The 23,388-nt window shown below is 40.6% G+C and overlaps 1 protein-coding gene across 3 annotated transcripts; it reads left to right on the top strand.

Annotated features, from left to right (window-relative positions):
• Positions 1-1,787: 1,787 nt before the first annotated feature.
• On the top strand, positions 1,788-16,960 carry preb (prolactin regulatory element binding). Of its 3 annotated transcripts, none has more exons than XM_067602533.1 (11): positions 1,788-1,969; positions 2,190-2,255; positions 6,059-6,245; positions 6,419-6,617; positions 8,096-8,346; positions 12,963-13,043; positions 13,153-13,280; positions 13,391-13,606; positions 15,441-15,513; positions 15,599-15,758; positions 15,855-16,960. In XM_067602533.1, the coding sequence occupies exons 3-11, from the start codon at positions 6,111-6,113 to the stop codon at positions 15,947-15,949; spliced, it is 1,338 nt and encodes a 445-aa protein (XP_067458634.1). In that variant the 5' UTR covers positions 1,788-1,969; positions 2,190-2,255; positions 6,059-6,110; the 3' UTR covers positions 15,950-16,960. The 3 variants fall into 3 exon arrangements, with proteins under 3 accessions (XP_067458634.1, XP_067458633.1, XP_067458635.1); XM_067602534.1 differs by lacking the exon at positions 2,190-2,255 and having other exon boundaries at positions 1,789-1,969; positions 13,391-13,541; positions 13,584-13,606; XM_067602532.1 differs by lacking the exon at positions 2,190-2,255.
• Positions 16,961-23,388: the final 6,428 nt, after the last annotated feature.

Genomic DNA, 23,388 nt, shown 5'->3' with positions numbered 1-23,388 from the left:
GCTTATGGATGGATCATGAGTAATTAATTTACCTCTGGATTTCCCAAACGATGTTACTGTGGGAGACAGATTACCACAGAGAACAGTCATCACCATAATTAATAAACTGTATGCTTCAACATGAGCAGCCAGGAGTACTGATGGTGGAGACAGACTAAGTGTTGGATTAAAGTACGCTGCTTCATTTGACATTTCACAAATTTGTGTGTCAGGCTTGTGTTTTAGGAGAAAACAGCTGGAATAGCTGTTATAATCCAAACAAGAAATGAATCAGAACATGCATTATAATCCATATGAGCATTACTTGATTTTCAGAAACAACTTAAATTGTTGCACTGCCAAAAAGATGCATGGGACAAATTGAGGAATTGTCCCTTGACATAATGTGCGTCTCACTGGAGTGAAGTAAATTATATGAAAACATTGAACATGAGCTTCTTTAATTTAAGTACTTGTGAATGAAACATTTATTTTATTGTGTATATATGACCATCTAAGGCCACACATGGAAACACAACATTTAGACAACATACTATGAAATTCTTAGATTTTACCCTTTAAAAAAACAAAAAAACCTATTTTATTTTTGTTTTCAAATTTTACAAATTGAACAAAAAGACCAAACAAGTACATTTTAAAATGTAAAATTGAGAATGTGAATGTTGCAGATTACCAGATGAAAGATGACTATGAATGGGGCAGATATTTCAAATGGTCTCAGGTTAGATAGTTAAAGAAAGGCCACCAAACATCCGACACACTTATTGTGTTTCAGAATTAAATCTGCATAGTTGTTGTATTTGAATGATAAAAAAAAACATCTAATTTAACCATATTTTTAAACATGGAGAATGATGATGATTATCATTGTAAAATGAAAAACCTCATATCATATAAAAACAGCCAAAGATAACTAAGAGCAGATCTGGTTAGTTCTTTTCTTAAGTGCCTTAGAAAACTTTCAGCACTTTAAAATACCTTTTGCAAATAATCACATAAAACAGGACAAATCCCCCAAAATTAGGAGAGTGACCCCACACCTGTCATTTAGTTGGTTAACACTTGGTTAAAGGGAGTGCAGGCAGCATTTGAGTTGTGTGATATTGATTTCTCTATCAGCTGATAATCAAACAGCGGTAAGTGGTAGGTACTGTGAAAATTTTAATTTAATCTTTTTGCAGCTTGTAAGTGTCGGCAATGACACTACATAAACTTTCAATGCAATAACAAAACATAATATCAAAAATACAATACAATACAATAAAATACGACAATACTATACATTAAGAGCAACATGTAACATGAAATTAATCATTCATGAATTTATGAACATTTTAGCTGCATCAGTTCTGGGAACTCAGGAGAATTTAACATTGTTCTAGACAAATGCTCAAGGTGTAACTCTTCCTCTCAGGATATTTTGTGTCATCTCTGCATTGATAAATGGACTGGCAAAACAAGGTTGATTGGTCCTTTATGGTTTATACCAAATACACCCATTAAACGTGCTGGAGAGGTTCAGGTTGATTAATAAATGTTCTTGTGACTTCTGCAGATTAGAAAAGGAAAGTATTTATCATCCTTTTACCCAAATTATTTTGATGTTGAACTTTTTAGACTGAGATGTTTTCTTTGCAAAATTGTTATTGATTATTACCTTGGATTCTACAACACACATTTTGCCAAATGTTTCCAAGGCACAATAGTTGTATAGTAATAATTAAGAAACAACAGACGAACAACAACAACAACAAAAAACCTTTTGGTGACGTCAGAGCGCAGCGTACGCTACCTTACGCTGCTGCTGACGTGTAGGTAGGGAAGTGGCAGTCGAGTGTAGCCTCTAGCTGCTAGCTCTTCCTCTTCATCATAAGCCTTTTTCATTGACAGCTCATAATGATATCATCTGATTTAGTACTTAGCTATCTGGTAAAATAACAACGGAAGACAAACCGGAGCATTTACACAGGTAGGAGACAAATTAAATAACAAGAGCTAGTATGCTAGCAGGATGTAGTGCTAACTATAGGCTTTAGCAGTTGACAGATTAGCTGTACTTAGCGGTTGCTACATCACATAATACTGTCGTGTTGTCACGTTACCGGTGAAAACAGAAAAGCTGTTTATATAAAACTGTCACCATTCATTAATTTACCTATGGTTGTGGTGACGGTGCTCATGTCCGTCAGCTGTTAGCGCAGGTACCTGCAGGAGAAAGAGGACAACACTGGACTATCTGCTGCTGTTCACTAACGGTACACTTCTATCCAGCAGAGGCTGACACAGCCATCAGTCCTAGACGGTTTTTTGTGCTTCTTCTAGCTTTTGCTAACACTAGAGCAGCACGTACAATCAAAATCAGATTTCTTTTGTAAACCATGTGACAGACTCAGTGGTAAATATCTTTTATATGCTGCTGTCTCTCAAAGGCATGTACAGTGATTTACTGGTAACACACTTGATTAACTTCACTCTGAAGCTGGTAGAATGTCTCAGGGATACTGCTCAATATATACACTCAATTGCCAATTTAACAGGTACATCAAGCTTAAACTGATATAATAATAATACACTGAATGTGTACTGTAGTGTACTGTATTTGCAGTGAATCCCAAAATGCTACATGCTGTTAAAAACATACAATACACGACATAAAGAAAATAAGAATTAAGATGAAAAAGGCTTCCTGAATAGAAGGAAAAGGTTTTTAGACTGATTTAAAAGAGTCTAGGTTCTGTGCTGTCCCCAGATGATCAGAGAAGCTGTTCCACAAGCATGGCAGATCTGAGGGTGCAGGTGGAGGTTTGTGGTATGATCAGTTCCTGGATTTGTATGTGAGTAACAGGACTTTGTAGTCATTCCTGAAGGAGACAGAGAGCCAGTGAAAACAGAATTTGTGTTATATGTTTGTGTTTTCGCACTCCCACTGGGATCCAGGCAGCACTGTTTTGAATGTGCTGGACTTTCTATTGCATGCCATGAACAATCCAAAATCCAAAATCTGAGGTTTATAATGATTTAAATCAGACAAAAGCAGCTTCGCTCGCAGTACACTTCACTGCTCTGTTGTGGTGATAATCTACAATCCTACTCTCACAGTATTTTTTGATATTTTGGACATGATTTGGGTGGCACTTTTCTATGTGCAGAGCCAAACCATATCTTATTCTTCTGTGCCATAGTGCTTTATTGTTGTCCAAAAACTATTAAAAACACATCAATGAGTCACACCGCTGCACTGTTTGACATGATCCTTCGTCCCTGAAGACAGTGGTTACGGTAGTTGTTTAGAAATGGCTTCAAAGAGTAAAAACAGCGATGAGATTGTAACTTGCAGGAGAGAAGTTCCTGGTATGTCAGATCCCGTTCCAGCACATGCTTGGTGGTATCATCCCTACACGGAACTACTCTTCTGAGACTGAAAATGTGAGCCTAAACAAGTTTCTAAACAAACTAATGTGACCTTCATAATGAAGGAACATGTCACCCAGTGCAATGGTGTGGCTCACTGAATGTTTTTGATAGTTTTTAGACAGCGAGGGACGTCTCTGGCACAGAGGAATAAGATATACATACGCAATACTTAAAATCACTTCATGTTGGTTTGGCTCCAAACATGATAATTGTTGACCAGAAGAAAAGTATAGAAAATCACCAGAGTTATTCTTTGAGTTCCAAAACAGAAGTTCATTGCTTGTATTTTATAGTTGATATTACACAAACTCAGCTTCGTAATTGTACAGGTATTGTTATCATTTTTTCTCTAGCTGACATTGGCTGGATTAATAATGACTGGACACTGTATATAAATCATGTTGCAGGACTGGTAAAATTGAAACAGTTGCTGACATTACATTCATGTCATTGGTATGTAGAGTGCTTGATAGCGGCTGGAACTGTGTCACAGGACCTGGTCAACTTGGGCCTATTCGAGTGTAGTTTTTTTTTGAGCATCGTGGTGACTCGAGCTTGCTTAAATGTGGTGGGGAACACACCCATTGTAAGCAAGGAGTTAATGATGTGTGGGAGAAATGGTCTGTAGAGGGTTGGATGATCATGGGTCCCGTGGACAGGTAGTGGGATGAGAGTCCAACAGAAGTTTGGAGACTTCCTCCTTGGTCAGAGTGTTAGCTGGCAGCTGCAGACTGAGTTGGTCAGGCTCAGAGAACTGGTTACTGATGGCAGACACCTTGTCAATAAAGAACATGTGTGCAGTGAGCAGAGTGGAGGGTGTAGGAGGAGGCGGATTGAGGAGTGAGTTAAAAGTAGAGAGCATTTTCCGAGTGTCTGTGGCGCCACAGATCTTGTTCTGATAGTAAGTGGTCTTAGCTGTTCTGCCGGTGGAACAAGACCAATTGTAGAGGAACGTGATGATGTTCTGGTAAGGAGATGGTGAATTGAATAAAGAAGTGGTCAGATAGATGTAGGGGGGTGACAGTCAGATTTGCTGTGGAGCAGTTCCGATTCAAAATCAGATCAAGAGTATTGCCTGCTTTGTGTGTGGGAGGGATGGAGGACAGTGGCAGGAAGTGACAGGAAGTCAGCTGCTTGGGTTTTGTCAGAATGGATATACATGTCTCCTCTGACAATCAGTGATATGTCATCATCAGGAATGGCTGAGAGTAACATGTCTAGTTTGACTACAAAGTTCCCCTGTCTAGTTGACACCCTGGTGGGCGGTATATGTCAACCACAAATAGCTTAACCTACTTTAGGAACAATAACCCTGATTGCATGGTATTCAAAGGAGGAATTGTTGCTTTGCGGAGAAAGCTTAGTGAATTTCCAGTCTTTGGAAATGAGGACCCCCGTACCTCCTTCATGCCCAACAGAGCGGGATGTGTTTGAGAAAGTGGAGTCAACAGAAAATAGTGTTTTCTGGACAGATCCAGGTTTTGGACAGGGCTAGTACCTGAACGCCTGACAGATTAGCATGTCTAAACACAGCTGCTGCAGAGGTGCAGCAATCTCCCTGTACCCCCAGCAGGTGGGGGACAGAGGATGTAAAAGATAAACTACTAACTTATGCTTCCTTGCGTCCTCTCTCCTACCGTGACCTGGAAATCGTTCTCCCTCCACCATCATGGAGGATGTTCCAATCCCTTAAATGCACCTGAAGGAGCAAGGAGAGTGGAGGCCCCTGGAGGAGCTTAGAGCAAGGAACGGCAGGTTTATCCTACGCAGAAATGTTTTACCTCACGGCAACACTCCTTTGATCCAATGTGTTTGATTGGTCAGCTGATCTGTTGGGACAGTAAACAGTCGGGCTGTGGTTGTAATACAGCAGGTCAGGAAAACTACCTGTGGAACAGGAATGACAGCACCTACAGCAGTTGATTATGTTTATTCATAAAATAAAAATGACTGAATCATGAATCAATCATAAAACTCTTTTAACTATTATTTTCTTCATAAGCCAAAAGGCTTCTTTTCTGTTTCAGTATGTTTCAGCTCCTTCAGGAGGATATGACATCATACAGCTGCATGTCTCCTATAATATCCTGAACCTGAACAGGACGTCAGACTTTCACAAACTAAATGAACTATATTTTATTTACACATATTCTGCAGGCTACAGCTGTTTTTCTTGCATCTTTATGGCGGCTCTGTAATGAACAGATTTAAATTGTCTATTTGTGTCTTATTCAAATGACAAAAATTGAAGCAGTCACCAGGTGTTTTCCTTCCTGCTATCAATATGTAGAAATGATTAAGTAACAGTTGATTAATGTTGATTAATGGTAATGAATATTTAGTTTAAACTCTAAACTGTTTCACTAGTTACTAATCTCTACATATTGATAGCTGACTTCTAAATATTTGACAGTTGAGGTGCTGTGCATCATGGGTAGTTGTTGTATCCTCAAAATGATGCTGGAGTGAGCGAAGACGTCCCATTTGGTGAATTCACTTCCTCCGGCCCTGTGTCTTTTCCTCGCATTTCTCTCCCACATCCTCGCTGGGAGGAGCTAAGATGCAAGGAAGAGACGTGAGTGAGGGAAGTGAGGAGACACGTTAGTAGAATGAAAAGCACCCTAACACTCTCTATTTTCCACAGGTGTGCTTGAATGCAGTGATTTTATGAAGAAGCGTGAGTGACTTATAGAAAAATGGGGAAGCAGAGGGTGCCAGATCTGTACAGAGCCCCCTTTCCCTTATACTCCATTAAAGTTGACCCTAAAACAGGACTGGTGATCACAGCAGGAGGAGGAGGGGCTTCCAAGACAGGCATAAAGAATGCTGTGGTAAGTACTGTGTGCTGTAGAATAGGGTATAGTATGACTACATGTATATTTTAAAAGGAATATTTAAACTAGAGCACATTTAGTAAAAGTGTATGAATGAAAGTCTAGATTACAGCCATTATGAGAGTGTAAAAGTGTTGCAGCAGTAATAGACTCCTGACTGTGTGTTTCAGCACTTCCTGGACCTACAGCTGGTTGGAGAACACCAGTACAGTGCCAGCCTCCTTCACTCTCATGATACTGACACACGTGCCACCATGAATCTGGCTGTAGGTAATGGTGTGATTGCTGCAGGCCAGGACGGGACCTGCTGCCTGATGAGGTTTAAACACTGCACACAGAAAGAAGGTGGCAAAGCTGCTGCTAAAGATGGTAAGGTCCACTGCTACAATATGAAGCATACCCGCATCAAACAATATGCCACATATAATGCACATATTTGATAAGTGGCAGATTTATTCATTGAGTGCAAGTACATTAATGTGCTTCTTCATTTACTTAGCCATAATCATTTTTTAATATGCAGTTACTTGGATGGATTCAATTAAAAGCACAATATGCAAATTCTGCTGCTAGAGGTCTCCCAATCAAATTGGGATAATTTAGTCCCTGTCAGTTATGAGGCTGTTGACAGGTTTTGGTCGGAACCTCTGTGCATTCTTTTGTGAAACTTCATCCAAACCACAGTACACAAACTTTCTCCACAACCCATATTTGTGCATATTTGTAGAAATCTGATTAAAATGGGCATTAAGAACTATTTGAGGAGAAGGGCTACCCATAAACTGTTCTACAACAGTAGAGAGTACTGATACCAGCCTCATTCATGTAAGGTGCACTACTTTAAGAAATTAAATAATTTGCACTCGTAAAATTATTGGGGGCGCCACTCTTCAACTGAAGAGAAATTAGTATGAAATGAATCAGTCTCATAACCAGAAGTTGTGAATTCTCAGTACAGGAACCTCTAATCTCTGCTTTAAAGGAATATACAAAAATAACAACTGTCAATAATTGTGACTGAATGATTTGATTGAATGATGCAGAGTTACCTATGATGTAGTTTGTATGAGTGGCCTGATAAACAGATTAGATGACTGTTACCTGAGAAGCAACGGTACAACAGTTTAGTTCTGTTGAAGTTAGAAATTATGAAAGTGCCAGGGTTTAAGCTAGTTGATGAAAGTTGTGTAGAAATACTTTTTTGGTCCCTGGGGTGCCTTCTCATGGAGAATGGAGTTCGATGTGCTGGGGTGAGATGCTGGAGTCTGGATCTGGAAATGATGAATAAGGTGGCCGGTCTGGATTTGGAAAGTTCCCATTGGAACCTGCTTTATGCTCTCTTAGTCTTGATCCTTAATTCATGACTCTAGATTTTGATGTTTCACCTCCTATTGTTCTGGTTCACATCTTCAGAGTAGCGAAGAGCAAGCATTCAAACAGCATGGCAAAAAACAACAAGATAAAAATAAAAGCCAAAAAAGGGCAATAAGCTAACAGCTTTTGCTAACAGCTCACACTGGGTTGTGAATTGGTCTTTCCATGTTGCTGGCTCTCAGGGTCAAAGGTGGAATGGGTCGGTGGTGGTTTAGCAGGGATCTTCATATCTCGATCGTTGCTGTTTGCAGGATGTTCTTCATTTCACTGATGTTTTGTTGGCCAGCATTCCTGGGGGGTTGAAGAAAGAGCTGGTCCTGTCTGTCTGAGGATCTGTACCGTCTGCATTCGAAACATTAGGGGACTTTCCCCTACATTCATATACTGTACATATACATTAAACTTGTGTCGGAGTTCACCCTGTGTGTTTCTCACTTGTTATTGAGTAACAATGAGTGTCATCTCTGCCGCAGGGAACAGCATGCAGCAGGGTAATGCCAGGCGACGAGCTGGGAAAGGAGACAAAGGTGGACAGGATGGAGCCGCAGCATCTGGAGATATGTCAGATATGAAAGATGAGACAGCTCACATCTCTGTGACTGGTCTGGCTGAAGTGCAGTCAGACCTGAACCCTCAGGACCCGCTCCAGAAGGTGGTCAGGTTCAGTCCTGACTTGAGCCTTCTGCTGACAGGAGGCACAGACGGATACATCAGAGTCTGGGAGGTAAACACCGTCTAGTTGTTCTTTTCAGTACAGTATGTCCACAACAGCCATGTGTGAGTGCTTTACTGCTTTAGTTTGATTCATTTTGGAGGCGAGGACAATCTATCTACTAAAGGAAGGAATCTCTGTCTGAATGTCCTTCATGTATCTCTTTAACCGTTCATCCCATCAACTCCACACTTGGCGGGTGTATGGCTGGAGAACAAAGGGAGTGCCATCTCAAATTTGGTGAAATTTGAACATGCGGCATGATTAATATTAATAAACATAAACTGAATAAACAAGCGATCAGCTGCTCTGCAGCGGCGGGGCAGGGCTTCTAGGCTGCAGTCATGATCAGAGCTGTACAACCCTGCCATGAGAGAGAGGAGCGGACGACATCTCTCTTTGTTTAATAATGTTAAAAGTTAGGCTTTGTTGTGGGTTTCCTGAGTCACTTAAAAAAGAGAGAGAGAGAGGGTGAGTGACAGAGAGACAGCCTGGAAAGCTTTCTGAGAGAGAGAATGCTTGTGAATGACAGAAATATGTTATTTTCTGATTGGTTCACAGCAGTTAAAAAATAAACTCTGAGCTCTCCTCCTTCCAGTAAACGGCTCCAGATAAGAGCAGAATCCGGTGTGACTCACAGGTGTTATTCGTCCCAAAACTCTTGCTTTGTGCTAATGGCTGAGTGGGTGTTTCCATTTGAACAACCTAGAGACAACTACAATTTGGAATATCAAAAACACTACAGAACACTATGAAGGTAGGTTAACTTTATTAGCATAAATTAGCATCACGTAAATTAATTAAACAAAAATAAATAAATGAAAAACACTTCTCTATTAGAGAGAGGACTTTATTTGTAATTCCCTCTGTTTGATGAGTATATTTGCTCATATTTTAGTACGAAGCCTCCTTGTTTTCTGATCTGCTTCGGTTTGCTCTGTTAACTTTTTGTTACTGCATAACCAGTAATTACGGTAATCAGCACCATGGACTTCCACCGGACAAGACAGCAAACTTCTGGTTAGCTCTCTGCTAACTGGAACGGCGATAATTGTGCAGCTCTTCTAGACTTTCCAAATGTTATCAGATTGAATGGATCAAATTCTGACAGTGAAACGAGTCATTTCGCAGGGATTGTATGAGTTTTGTTACATTAGTAATGTAATGAGAACTCAACAGGCTGCACCTGCAGCAGTAGCGTAACTATTTTAGACTTTTATTGTTGACAACTACAGTGGACAACTACATACCTCCCGATCCACTTTTTCTTTGGAATATTTGGAACTGCCTGTGCAGCTTCTCATGCACCATCTTAAATGTAAAGACAGTTAAGAGTAGAAAAGCAATAGCAGTCAATAGCAATAGCAGTCTAGAAATAGAAAGTGAAAATGCTATGAAGAAAAGTCACTCTCTTATCTGCATCAGACACAGGGCTGTGGGGAAGAACTCATTTTTGGCAAAGTTGAAGAGCCCCTGAGCTGTGGCCTCCTTCCTGGCCTGCAGGGACAGTTCTGACAACAGAGCTGGCAGGATCCGGCGGACAACATCTGTTGCCTCCTTGCTGCTCTCCCACCTTGTCTGATTGCCTCCCTGAAAAGCAAAGGTAACACTTTGCATACAAAGTCGCTCAGATATATAATGTAATAATGATAATAAAAGATATGTATCAGTCATTATGGCAGTTCATCGAACCTGCAGTTTTAATTGTGGGAGGTCGAAGACATTTTCCATCTCCTGGAGGCTGTCAGTACTGTTGCTGGGTCCCTGGTAAAACCAGAAGATGGTTCTCAATGTCCTTGTGTACTGTGCCAGGGAGGGTACCCTTTTTGTCTGACTGATGCAGGCTGACATGGCCAGGTTGAGTCAGTGGTACATGTAGTGGACCGTGATCAAGCCCCGGAACATATCTGTGAGCCACTTCCTTTTTGCCTGGAAATGGGATACCCATTTGAATACAAATTTAGAAGTAAATTATGTTAAAACTGGTGTTAAACCAAATAATTCTGAACTTTTGGAAATGCACCGATCATCACAGATGCTTCATCAATGGCAAATGATGAAAACCCTGCCATGGAGAGCTTCCTCTGGCTTCCTCTGGTGTGGTGAGGCCACTTTTGTTTTAAGCACTCGTACATGATCTTAAAACAACCCTCCAGTGCTTAATGCCCTGTGTCCATCTGGGGAGCCATGGCTTTCTCCAGTGTTCTTCCTAGATAAAATAACATTATTTGTTTCAGACATCATATTCAATTGTTATACTTAATGTTTCTCTGTAATTACTTATTACCTTCTCTAAGCCTTTTTTCTTTTGCTACTTCCTGCCTGTGGACTGCTGAGTTCCTGTGGCTGATGCCGAGAATCCAGCCTATAAGTCTTGCGGGGCTGCCTTACCCATACAACAGCCGTGTTGATGTGCTTTGTCCACATTGCACAGGTCATGCCCAAGTCTGTGTGGTGCAACCAGTAATGGGTTTGAACCCACTCTGGGTCGAACCCACTGGCCCTATGATAGCTGCTCTTTTCCTTTGACTTCCTAAAAAATAAAACAAAAGAATACAATGTTAGTTCATGTAATTCCATTCAGTTTTCAACCTTTTAGTCTCAGATCTGGTGCTCACCTTCATGCCTGTTGTCCAGCTGCTTCTCCTAGCTCAACTTCTTACTCTATCACTATCCCTTTTTTGGCCTCTACCAGTGCCTCTCCTGACCCTCCTGGCCTACTTCAATGTCATGAGAGAGAGAAAAGATTAGGCCTGTAGGAACCACTGAAGCACCTATCTTTTACATGCTTTATTTAGAAATATAGCCAATGGTTGGCTATTCTAATAAACATTCACCTTTCTCCCTCATCTTCCTCTCTCCTTCTCTTTTGAGAATAGGCTGCAATTGTGCCTGCTCTCTTCATGATCAAGCTGAAAACAAAACGAAGCAAAAAATACTGAAATGTATTCAAATTGAGAATAATAATTAAAACAAAGAAAAAAATACATTTTTAATTTTCAAGAACTTTTTAAAGAACCAACACAAAATGGTTGATTTTCCAGGTATTCCAGTACTTGATTTTTTTCACTCAATTCAAGGACTTGAAGTAGGCTAACATTACTTTAACTACCTTATAGGAAACCTGACAGAATAGTATTGACAGAAGTATCTAGCTAGCTGTACTGCTAATCACTCTCTTAACCCAACCACAAATACATAGACAATCTCCGATTGATAAGCTGACGGTGGCCATTAAGAAAAATTTGACATATCACTCAAGTTCTGGAATAAAAGATGTATACATTTATACACATTTATACACATTTATAGCGTAACGTTACTCATGATATTTATAAATTGTAAACAAGCTGAATTTCATTCATGCGCGCCTGATGGGATGACAAGCATTGAGGTGGGGGTTATAGTATTGTATTGTAACTCTACAGTGACTGGTAATCCAGAATAAAGGATAGCTGTCTCTGCCCCTTTCACATATGAACTCCAGACAATGTCCGGAGAATCAGGTCTGGACATTTCTGGAGTTGTCCTTTCACACATGTAGCACACAGCAGAGTTTATCAGACGCGTTCTAACCTACTAGAAATACTCTATTTGGTTTAGGAGAGGGGTGCAGGAGGCAGGACATGCCGCAAAAAGTACGCTGTGGTTGTAATTTAGTGTTTTTGTAATTTTGTGATTTCTCATAAAATCAAATTTTATGAGAAATCACAGGAAGCCCTCTCTCCCATTGGCAATCATAGTGTAATAAATTCTTGCAGTGTCTTGGTCGGGAGACTGGCAACACTACAAGTATGACCCCAACCAATCATTATTCACAACCTTGCATAAGCTCATATGTTGTCATGGATGAGGGTCAAGAAATTGTCAATCACGGCTACAGAAGCACTATGTGTGATGCTGGCTGTCATGTTCCGAAAAGGAAAAGAAAAGAAAGGAAAAACGATTGTGGACTTGTTCCTGGGTGTCACAAAGAGAACAGTATAGGCTGTATATCCTTCAAAAACAACTTGAGATAACGAATGTGTTAACATGTCAAGAACATAACATAAAGCCGTAAGGAACACATCGTAGGAGATGTCAAACTAGATGAAAATACAAAAAATTCTGACATGCTAGACTTTTCGTTTTCGCTTTTCCTTATGTTGTGTGTCATGGGGCGTCCCAGGCGCCACATCACTGTTTGTTGATTATGTCACACTACTTACCTGTTTGTTGTCCCACGATGTTCATAATTGGGCCGGATACTGGAAATTTGTTGGTGACGACAAAATTGTGTCAAAATTGGGCTGAATTCATGCAGTCTAATAAAAACACAATGGAGAGGATTTGAATTGCTATTTTTATTCTCATTTCATTGTCATTTTGGCGCTGGTGATTTTCCTTTGGCACTGCTAAAACCTCTCTGGGGGGTGCCAAAAAATTCCTCTATGCAGGAAAAACCCTGACTCTGTATTTTCTTCTTTAAAGTCCCTCAAATGACGTATTTGATAACTCAAATGTTTTTTTGAAAAGCTGCCACAGAATTTAGTTGTTTACCTTAATAAGCTGGTATATATGATATACTGGTTTCTGGACGTATACACTGATGTCTTGACCTTGATTATATGTTCTTGACTTTTCTCCAGTTTCCGTCCCTGAAGAAGAAGTTTGACTTCAAAGTGCATGAAGGGGAGATTGAAGACTTGGATATGAGTCCAGGGAACAAGGTTACACATTGACTCCTCTTGCTCTGAATACTTAATGTAGGCTATTAATAATGTCAGGTATATCGATTTTTTAGTAATGGTCAATATATTGTGTTTCACTCCCTTGCAGCATCTTGTGACTGTTGGCCGGGACTTTGCCTGCAGTGTATGGAGTGGCAACCAGCTGGCTATGGGTCTTAAATGGAATGAAACCATGCCTCAGATAGCTGAGAAGACTTATCGATATATGGCTTGCAGGTAAAAAGAAAACATTCTTCTATGAAAGAGCATCCCAGCTGTTCACCTCACCATATCCATCTGAATGATGTGACAGTGACTACACGTGATCGTATTTTCATGTATTTCAGGTTTGGAAAGGTAGAGGACCAAAAAGACGCCCTGAGGCTTTACACAGTCCAGATTCCCCATAAACGAGACAGAAAACCTCCTCCTTGTTACCTCACCAAGTGGGACGGCAAGAGCTTCCTGCCCATGCTGACAGCTCCCTGTGGAGCTGAGTCATCTCCAGCTTGGCTGCTGACAGCTCCCTGTGGAGCTGAGGTCATCTCCAGCTTGGCTGTGAGGTAGGCTTCAGGTTTATATAATAATATGTGAAAATAAATGCTAGGAGACTCACCTTAGACTAGGTCCACACTAATACGTGTTCATTTTAAAACAGTGTTTTAAAACGAATATGATCTCTGTCCATACGCGTGTTTAAGAACCTTTTCAGAAATAATCTCCGTCCATACTAACACGCCCAAAAAGGCATATCACATGACCATTCACATACACTGGGCATGTGTGTGCCGATGTAAACAGGAGGCAGATTGTCTACTCTGTGGTTGGTTTCTTATACTACAGAGGAAGAACAGCGATAGCAAAGAGTAAGACCAGAGATTTCTTTGCTTGGACTGACGATGAGGTGGAATTGTCACGTGAAAGGGGTGTGACTAATCAGGGAAGGACCTGTCGTGAATATCTAATAATTTCTCCATTCTCTGTTTATAGTAGGAGCGGCTGAGATTGACACTAAAATGAGAATAGCTGTTCCACCTTAAAGGTCAGTCCACCTTAAGTGAGTCTGGTCAGGTTAGGCTAACCCATTGTCGCTAACTTTGGGGCTAACCCCCTTCACTGTTCCATCAGTTGGGCAAACAATAAATGACTATTTTCTTGGTCTTGAGAAGCTGCAGCATTTATTAACTGACACATTGTAGTCTGTACTGTACATTTACTGCCACACTGACAACTTACTAACCTTTTCCTCTGCTCTGCTCGTATTCACTGTCACAAATCATCACTGTGGCTGTTTGTACTTGTACTAATCCTCCCTGCGGTTTTTAGCACTGCTAACAAACCTCTGCTCCTTTAGCGAGGAACACGTTTCACTTCCTGTAAATTCTGCACAATAAAAGTCTCCTGTTATTTAGTCATTTAAAAGCTTTCAATTTGAAGCAGTAAAGCAAGACATGTTGGGTTTGCACTGGCGGTAAAGTTACACAACTTTGATATATAAAGCTGGCCAATCAGAACAGAGTGGGCTCATCGGGAGGGGGGCCTTAAAGAGACAGGAGCTAAAACGGCCTTTAAAGAGAAACTGTGTATACTGAGGAGCTGCACAAAGGGCCACTAAAAGATAAATAAGGAGTTTTTTGAACTGTGAGTCATGCAAAGCTACTCTAGTGGAGAAATGAATTTAGAGCTGATATGAGCACAATAAGTCCTCTTTAAGCAGCTATGCTACTCATAACAGTACCTTTCACATAGAATGAGGAGAGGGAGGATGACTCAAAACAATGCCGTGGCAACTTAAGGTGTTATCATGCTTGCACAGTGTGTGAGTGAAAATCGATGGTAGCCCATTGATATTAATGATCTTGTGAAATTTTAGCAGCAGTGCTCATAATGTTGCAGTGGCGGTATGCCGCTGCAGAATGAATATAGGGGGAACAATGGAGTCTTACCAGAACCACCGTGCAAAAATCTAAAGTCCCCTTCCACTCAAAAATATGTTTCTCTTCTTGTTCATTCAGTTGGGTGTTTGAGCTTCAATATACAGAGTGATGTACTGTATGTGCAGAGTTTGACACTAGATGGCTGTTGTCACGTTCATCTGCTAAGAGTGGAAAGTTTCTCTGTGCTCACTGGAAGTCTGAGTTAAAGAGGAGGGGACCTACTACCATGACTTGTGACATTACAACTAGTTTGGAGCCAATCCTGGTCCAGTATTCAAGAAGTGTGTTGTGGAAACACAACTCAGTTACTACTCAGAAAGCATTGTGGTTCTATGCTCTATACTTGGTCACATATACACTGTTCTCTTAAAAGCGCTTGGTCTTTTAGTTTTGTACGTTTTAGGATAAACCATATTATTTCGTGCAGCAGAGATGTTAACTTGAACCTTCTCTCTGACAGTGACTCGGGAACATTTCTGGGCCTTGGAACTGTGACAGGATCAGTAGCCATCTACATTGCTTTCTCTCTACAGGTAAATACAGAATGGATACACATTAATCAACACACCTGCCATGTTATGTGATGATAACCTGGTCTTGCTATGTGTGTGTGTGTAGAAGTTGTATTATGTACAGGAGTCCCATGGCATTGTTGTGACAGACCTGGCCTTCCTGCCCGACTCGCTGAAAGGCAGAAATATCAAAGGGAACAATGAAACAGCCATGTTGAGTGTAGCTGTGGACAGTCGCTGTCAAGTACACACTGTCCCCAACCGAAGTAAGTTCTGCATCATTATCAAATGAACACACTAAGACTGCATATTATAACCTCAGACCTCTCACCTTAACCTCCTTTTGTTTTCATTCTCTCAAGGATCCTTTCCTATCTGGCTGGTGCTGTTCTTCTGTGGCCTCATGGTGGTGGGAATTGTCCTCCTCCTGCAGTACCTCTTCCCTGGATTTATTTAAATCATGCAAGTGTTGTCACAGGTCAGGGTTGATGGAGCTTGGACACATCTTCACGACTTACTCTGCCACTGTCAACATCAGCAGTCCTCAGTCCAACCAAATCAGCCAAACCTCCCAGTGCTGCATCAGAAATCCCAGCTGAGCATGTGAAGGCTCTCTCTGCTGCAATGCTGAATCTAAACAGCTTTTATGGCACCCTGACATTTCCCCCCTCTGCTCCTACTCAGGGTTGTTCCTCTCAGACCTGTTCACCCAGTGGAATCACACCAGGACAGACTGTGGGATTTTTATTTGCTTTGATCTCTATCAATTATTCTTAATCTTTTGTGGATTCATGTTTGACAGTTGAAGGGCTCAGGTTCATGAATGTTTAAAGGGTGGGATCTTTTTATTGATATATTTAAGGAACAATGTAAAAATATATAAATGATTGACACACAATGTGTCTGATTTTGTTTCTTGTTTACACACAGACACTTTGAATTAGCCATTCTCTCTGAATAATGACTTCTGTGATTTTCATTTGATCCACTAGTGGGCAGCAGAGACCAGACAGTTTACAGTTCTGCCTGTGAAAATGACATTTGGTTAAATCTCCACATCTGTTTGTCTCAGTACATTGGATTTATGTTTTGATTTACTGTGCCAGTATTCTGGGTTACCCACTGTAAACATTTCTATACAGTAATTTTTTTTACTAATGGAGAATAATTTGATCTCATTACAAAAACTAGATGTGGGAAAATATGTGTGAAGTTGCTATTAGCATAGAGGTAAAAGGAAGTCTGTGTAAAATTCAAGAAAATGGTATTTTTACTGGAGCGAAAGCTGCATATTCCCTTGTTTTATGAAGACATTATCACCTTTAATTTTATATAAACATTCTGACTGCAAATATGATACCCAGCAGATGTAAAAAAAAAAATGTGAATGAATTTTAAAATGATGCCCATATTATTGTAACTAACTTGGTGAAATGATAGAAGAAATAAAATATTGATAAGAAAGATAGCTTTAAAAACCTTTTGGTTCCTTTATGCTCCATGGTCCTGACAGAGTCTCTTCTCTATGAGCCGCACAGCTCATTTTTCTTAAGTGCCTTTCTTGTCTTTTTGCGTTTAAACACCAACACAACACAGATATATCTACTCATTTTTATATAAAGGCTTTGCCATTTCCCAAAATAGCTGGCCACTGTATTTTTTAGCAGACATTGATGACTATTCTCAGCAGTGGATGAGTCCACATTCAGTGTTCTAGTTAGTATTTCTTGCAGCAGAACGGTGTGTGTGGGATTGAGTCAAAATAAACCACAGAGAAGCACAACAACAACAACACCAATAGATACATGACTAGCAACAACAAACAGCAGTAACAGTTAGAGAAGGACGTCCCCATGATCACGGGCCAGAGCCTGGTCCATGGGGTTTCCTGCGGATGAGAAAGCACAAAGAACTCCAGGGAAGAAGTCAAGTTAGTAACATGCATTAATGGTAGATGAATACATACAGATGGAGAGAGGAGCTCAGTGCATCAAGGGACGTCCCCCGGCAGTCTAGGCCTATAGCAGCACTACTAAGGGCTGGTCCAAGGCGAGCTTGGTTGGTCCTAACTATAAGTTTTATCAAAAAGGAAAGTTTTAAGCCTACTCTTAAGCATAGAGAGAGTGTCTGCCCCCTGGACTGAATCTGAAAGATGGTTCCACAGGAGAGGAGCCTGATAGCTGAAGGCTCTGCTTCCCATTTTACTTTTGGAGACTGTGGGAACCACAAGTAAGCCTGCATTCTGGGAGCGCAGTGTTCTAGTGGGATAATAGTGTACTATGAGCTCTTTAAGATATGATGGTGCCTGACCATTAAGTAACATCAGTTAAACAAATGAGACAAAAACTTTGAACTTGTTTGTTAATTTATTGAGGAAAATGATCGATGTCACATATTTGTGTGTGGCAAAAGTATGTGAACCTCTAGGATTATCAATTAATGTTAAGGGGAAATTAGAGTCGAGTGTTTCAATCAATGGGATGACAATGAAGTGTGAGTCTGGGAGGCCCTGCCTTATTTAAAGAAGAGAAATCTGGGTCTTCACTGTCAAACTCTGAGCTTCACAACACAGATTTGTGGAAGTGTGTCATGGCTCAAACAAAGGATATTTCTGAGGACCTTAGAAGAAGAGTTGCTGATGCTCACCAAGCTGGAAAGGATTACAAAACCATTTCTAAAGAGTTTGGGCTCCACCAGTCGGTTGTCTGGCAGATTGTGTACAAATTGAAGATGTCCAACACCATTGTTAGCCTCCTCAGGAGTGTTCATTCAACAAAAATCACTCCAAGAGCAGACATGTAATAGTCTGGGAGGCCACAAGGGACCCCAGGGTAACATCTAGGAAACTAAAGGCCTCTTTTGCAGTGGCTACGGTCAATGTTCATGAGTCCACCATCAGGAGAACATTGAACATCAATGGTGTACATGGCAGAGTTGCAAGGAAAACTTCTCTCCAAAAAGAACATTGCTGCCATCTATGGTTCGCTCAAAACCACGTGGATAAGCCAGAAGGTGACTGGATCGATGTTCTGTGGATGAATGAGACCAAAATCAAACTTTTTGGCTTAAATGAGAAACATCATGTTTGGCAATGAGCAAACACTGCATTCCAGTATAAGAACCTTATCCCATCTGTGAAACACTGAGGTGGTAGTATCATGGTATCATGCTGCCTCTGAACCAGGACAGCTTGCAATCATTGAAGGAGCTATGAGTTCTGAGCACATTCTATAGGAAAATGTCAAGGTATCTGACTGTGAACTGAAGCTCAACAGAAAGTGGGTCATACAGTAAGACAACCTTAAACACACAAGTCTTTCTACCAAAGGATGGTTAGAGCAGGAGAAAGATAATGTTTTGGAATGGCCATGTTAAAGTCCTGACCTTAATCCTATAGAAATGCTGTGGAAGGACCTGAAGCAGGCAGTTCATGCAAAGAAGCCCACAACATCCCTGAGTTGAGACTGTAAGGATGAATGGGCTAAAATTCCTCCAAGCTGATGTGCAGGGCTGATAAACACTTACTGGAAACGTTTGGTTGAAGTTATTGCTGCAAAGGGGGCCACACCAGTTACTGAAAGCAAGGGTTCATGTACTTTTGCCTCACACAAATATGTAAGATTGGATAATTTTCCTCAATAAATAAATGAAAAATTTTTTTTTGTGTAATTGGGTTCACTTTATCTAGTTTTAGGACTTGTGTAAATATCTTATCATGTTTTAGGTCATATTTATATAGAAATACCGAAAATTCTAAAGGGTTCACAAACTTTCAAGCAGCACTGTATGTCAGGCTTTGATACATACACAATACTTGTTAGTAGATCAATTCATTGATGGTTTAGGTCTGCACATAGTATTTGTTGACAATAAGAAAAATACAGAAAATCACCAAAAACAAAAGAAGGGATACGGTAACAAAGCAATTTGACTAGACCAGTTGTGAAAAAACTCAAGTACATTTGGATCTGCGACAGCTCATTCAAGTCTTTGCCTTGTTCAAATACCAGTGACCTCTGCTCCTCTGGCCATCTGAATAGCAGCTTGCTGGAGCCCCTTTCAGCTCCATCATTTAGATCTGGCATTGTTGGAGAGTTGGTGAGGTTGCCAGAAGTCCACAGGGCCCACAGCTCAAAGAGAAGAAACTTGAACTTTTCACTGTAAATCAAAGGTTGCTAATGGTAGTTCGGTTAATAAGTTTGTTTTGAGGTTTTTGGTGGATTTTTTCTTGTGTAACTTCCATGAAGAACAATATAAAACACATAGAATTAAAGCTGCAAGCAGCGTTGGTCGGGACCTCGCACTCTGGCCCGTCAGGATCAGATCATTTTGCTTTTTAAAAATGAGGGATATTTCTTACAAGTGTGGTGTGCTTTTATTTTGAAAGTTTGATTGACATGTGTACTGTCAGGTGTGTGAGGATGAGAATTTTTTCCAGGGTGAGACATGTCTGTCTTGCTCACACCTGTGTCATCAAAATTATGCAAGTTTTGGGCCCATTCACTTTAATTTCAATTAGTAAATTGAAAACTCTTGATGAGTTTGTGTGTAAAACTAATTAATTTCCTAATTTTCATCAAGTCTGTTTTTAGAGAAGGAAAGACTTTTAGCCCATATGACCTGGTCAAAGTTTGATTGAAATGTGTACTGTCAGGTGTGTAGAGACAATAAGTAACTGCAGCTGGACACAGAACAATACTCATATATTTGAATGGAGAGTGTGAGCGAACCCACACCTTTTTGAACATTTACTGCTTCCACATAGTTTTAGATACAAACTTCATTTGAACTTTAAATGAGTCACGAGACTTTGACCTACAAATCTTGAATTTACATGTTTTTCTATCTTTTACTGTTTTTGAGATATTAAAGTCTGAGTTTTAAAGTCTTTTCTTGCTCCTCCTGTGATTTTATAATGAGTGTTTATTGCAGAATGTTTCACAGCACTGAGGGAGTGACATCACCAGGAGCAGTTGGAGAGGAGGATTTTAGTGTACGCTTCTTGTGAAACCTCCTCATAAATCCCATTACTTTGGCCAAATCTTACATTAAAAATCATATTTTAGTAGGAAATTTCATGGTGAATCCATTGATACAGGTTTGAAAGTGGTCAGACTTATAATTTAGATGTCAGATGCCTCTGTTTGACACAAAGTTCATGCCTCCTCATTGTTTTACATTGTCAGGTGTGATGTAGCACTGCAACTTTGAGGGCTTATAAAATCCAAACCGTTTGAGTTATTACAAAGTTTTTAACAATTTCTTTTCCAGCATAGTGTCATAAGTCACCTATTAAATTTGAAGCCAATACCATTAACACCCTCGGAGGAGATAGCGTTTGTTCGGGGGCCAAAATTGGGGCAAAGTCTTATTTTGAAAGGCTAATTGCAGACTTCCTGTTGGATTTAGGTCTGGGGTATCAGCGTATGATTTGTAGGTCTTGATGAGACGAATAATCAAGTCTTGGTTTGATCTCTCCACGACGTTCCTACCGGCTGTGGTGGTCATTTTAGTTACATAGGTGCCGCTAGAGAGCACATTTTGGCACTTTAGGGATTAATTTTTACATTTTTTCAAATTTGTCACCAGACCAGATGTGTGTGCTAAATTTGGTGAGTTTGTGAGCATGTTTAGGGGGTCAAATTTAGGTGTGTCCCATAATAATAAAGACAGACAGAAAGAAAGAAAGAAACAAAAACACAATAGGGTCGAGGACTACTGTTTCACAGTAGTCCTTTGCCTTTTGGGCTCGGTCCCTAATAAAATAAAGTTGGAAATAAAAATAATAATGAATAAAAAGAAATGAACAAGAACAACATATGATAAAATAAACTTGAAGATAAGAGATCAGCTTCTAAGCTTAAACATTAGAATTAGACTTCAAATTAGACTTGCAAAAGCAAACTCCAGCAGGTAATGCTACCTCAGAAATGTAAAACAAAGTTTGTAACGTGTAAGATATATATATACATATATATACATATATATAGTATATATATATATATATATACTATATATATGTATTGTCAAAACTTAATGCATATGCTAACAGACAGCTCATTCATATTATTTACACGGAACAGAAACAAGTAGCAGCAACAACAGGTTGCAATTCAGCTGCAACAATAACTTATATGTGCTACAACTCCCATTTAAGTGCGAAAAAAAAAATTGAAATGCTGTGAAAAAACATCTGAGGAAAACAAAACTCAGGCAAGATCTAGCCTGTAAGCCTACTCACTGTCATAGCCATGCTCAGTCACAGTTTTTGCTTTTTGATCCTGGTTTGCATGCAAGAAGATAAGAGCATCAGCGTGGGCTGGATGAAGGCTCGCCCACTGTCACATGATGGTATTCCCAGTCAGAGAAAAAAATTCTCTTGCTTGGGGTGCTGGTGGCTGGAACAGCCAAGTATCTTTTGCATAGCTTGGCCAAACAGGGAAATCTGTCCTGGTTGTGGGCCCACCATTGCAGCAGGTGTTCCATGGTGGGAATGCGCGGTGTTATGAAATAATCATGGACTTCTTCGGCTGCGGTGGAGTAATTTCCTGCTTTCCTACCGCTTTGATAGTGTGGCCCAAAAAGTTGCTCAAAATCTTGCTCAAGTCTGGCTTTTTTCCCAGTAACTGGCTCACCTTCGTTATCAGCCGCATCCTCGCTTCGCATACCCTCACCTGAGATGAAAATTAATAGTTCACCATATAGCCGCGCATGTTATAACTTAGTTGTTTGCTTGTGTGAAGCACTTTGTAAGGTGGGTGAAAAGTGCTCTAGCCTATAAATAAAGTTTATTATTATTATTATTATTAAAGCAAAAGAATATCATTTTGAATCGATTACGGTGGCTGACTAGTTTCATTCAGCGGACCCACCTGTTGCTGCGAGTGGCTGTCCCTCATCTTGTAGCAGGCTGCTAAGGTGGTTCTGGGCGGCCTCTCTTTTACTCTCTGGGATGAACTGAAGATGCTTGAACCGGGGATACAGGCCATGATGGGGATGGATTCTGTCAGATCATTGGACTTCGATTTGAACTGTTTTTCCAACTGCTGTCGAACAGTGTTCTTGAAGTTGCTTACAGCTGCAGAGTGGCGCTGATCATGTTGAAAATCACCGGATAGATGAAAGACAACCCCACGTGTAACTCACTCATTACTTTGGTAGCCTTAGCCAAAGGTTCCACCAACTCTCACTGTGATGCTCTCATGGCGAGTGACTTCTGGACGCTTGGTTTGGTGACTGTTTCATCTGCGAGCTTGGATTGCACCACAATCCTTTGCTCGAACAGCCGCTGGAGCAAGACGACTGTGGAATTCCACTGGACCGGACAGTCAGTCTGGAGTTTGTTGGCACTTATGCCAAGCTGCTCCTGCCGTTTCCTCAGGGTGCAAGTGGCCAGTGCTGAGTGGCGAAAGTGGCTGACAACTCTCCTTGCTGCATCGATAGCCTTCACCATCAGGTGATCAAACCAGTCTTTATTGCCAGCTGCAGAGTGTGCCTGGTGCATCCCAGATCACCGGGAAACATTTCACACAGCTCCATGTTCACGTTACTGGCATTATCATGGACCGTGCAAAACACCAGTATGCCCCATTCCTTGATTATCTCAGTCAGACGATCAGCAATGTTAGCAGCAGTATGTCTCTCTGGCATCATAGATGTACACAGCACTTGGGCCTTCAGCTGCCATGTGTCAGTGATGTAGAAAGCAGTTACCGTAATGTACGGTTCCATAGTGGGGGATGTTCACAGGTCAGTTGTTAGTGACACACTCTGGCCTTTCATTTCCTTCACAATATTTTCATGCAGGCTGTCATAGTGGTGTTTAATAGTTTTCCACAGCGTTTTGTAAGATGGGACATCGTAGCCAGGTTCAAAAAAATGCAGTAGGTCTCTGAA

Source organism: Thunnus thynnus, chromosome 10 (genome assembly GCF_963924715.1).
Source record: "Thunnus thynnus chromosome 10, fThuThy2.1, whole genome shotgun sequence".
Taxonomy (NCBI): Eukaryota; Metazoa; Chordata; class Actinopteri; order Scombriformes; family Scombridae; genus Thunnus; species Thunnus thynnus.
Note: the sequence above shows the minus strand (reverse complement) of the source record. Positions and strands in the feature narration are given on the sequence as shown.

Bases quoted from the DNA above. Each gene is read 5' to 3' on its own strand.
- preb (XM_067602532.1), top strand. From the start codon at position 6,111: ATGGGGAAGCAGAGGGTGCCAGATCTGTACAGAGCCCCCTTTCCCTTA. The intron at 6,246-6,418 runs GTAAGTACTGTG...TGTGTGTTTCAG, and splicing joins CAGGCATAAAGAATGCTGTG to CACTTCCTGGACCTACAGCT. The intron at 6,618-8,095 runs GTAAGGTCCACT...TCTCTGCCGCAG, and splicing joins CAAAGCTGCTGCTAAAGATG to GGAACAGCATGCAGCAGGGT.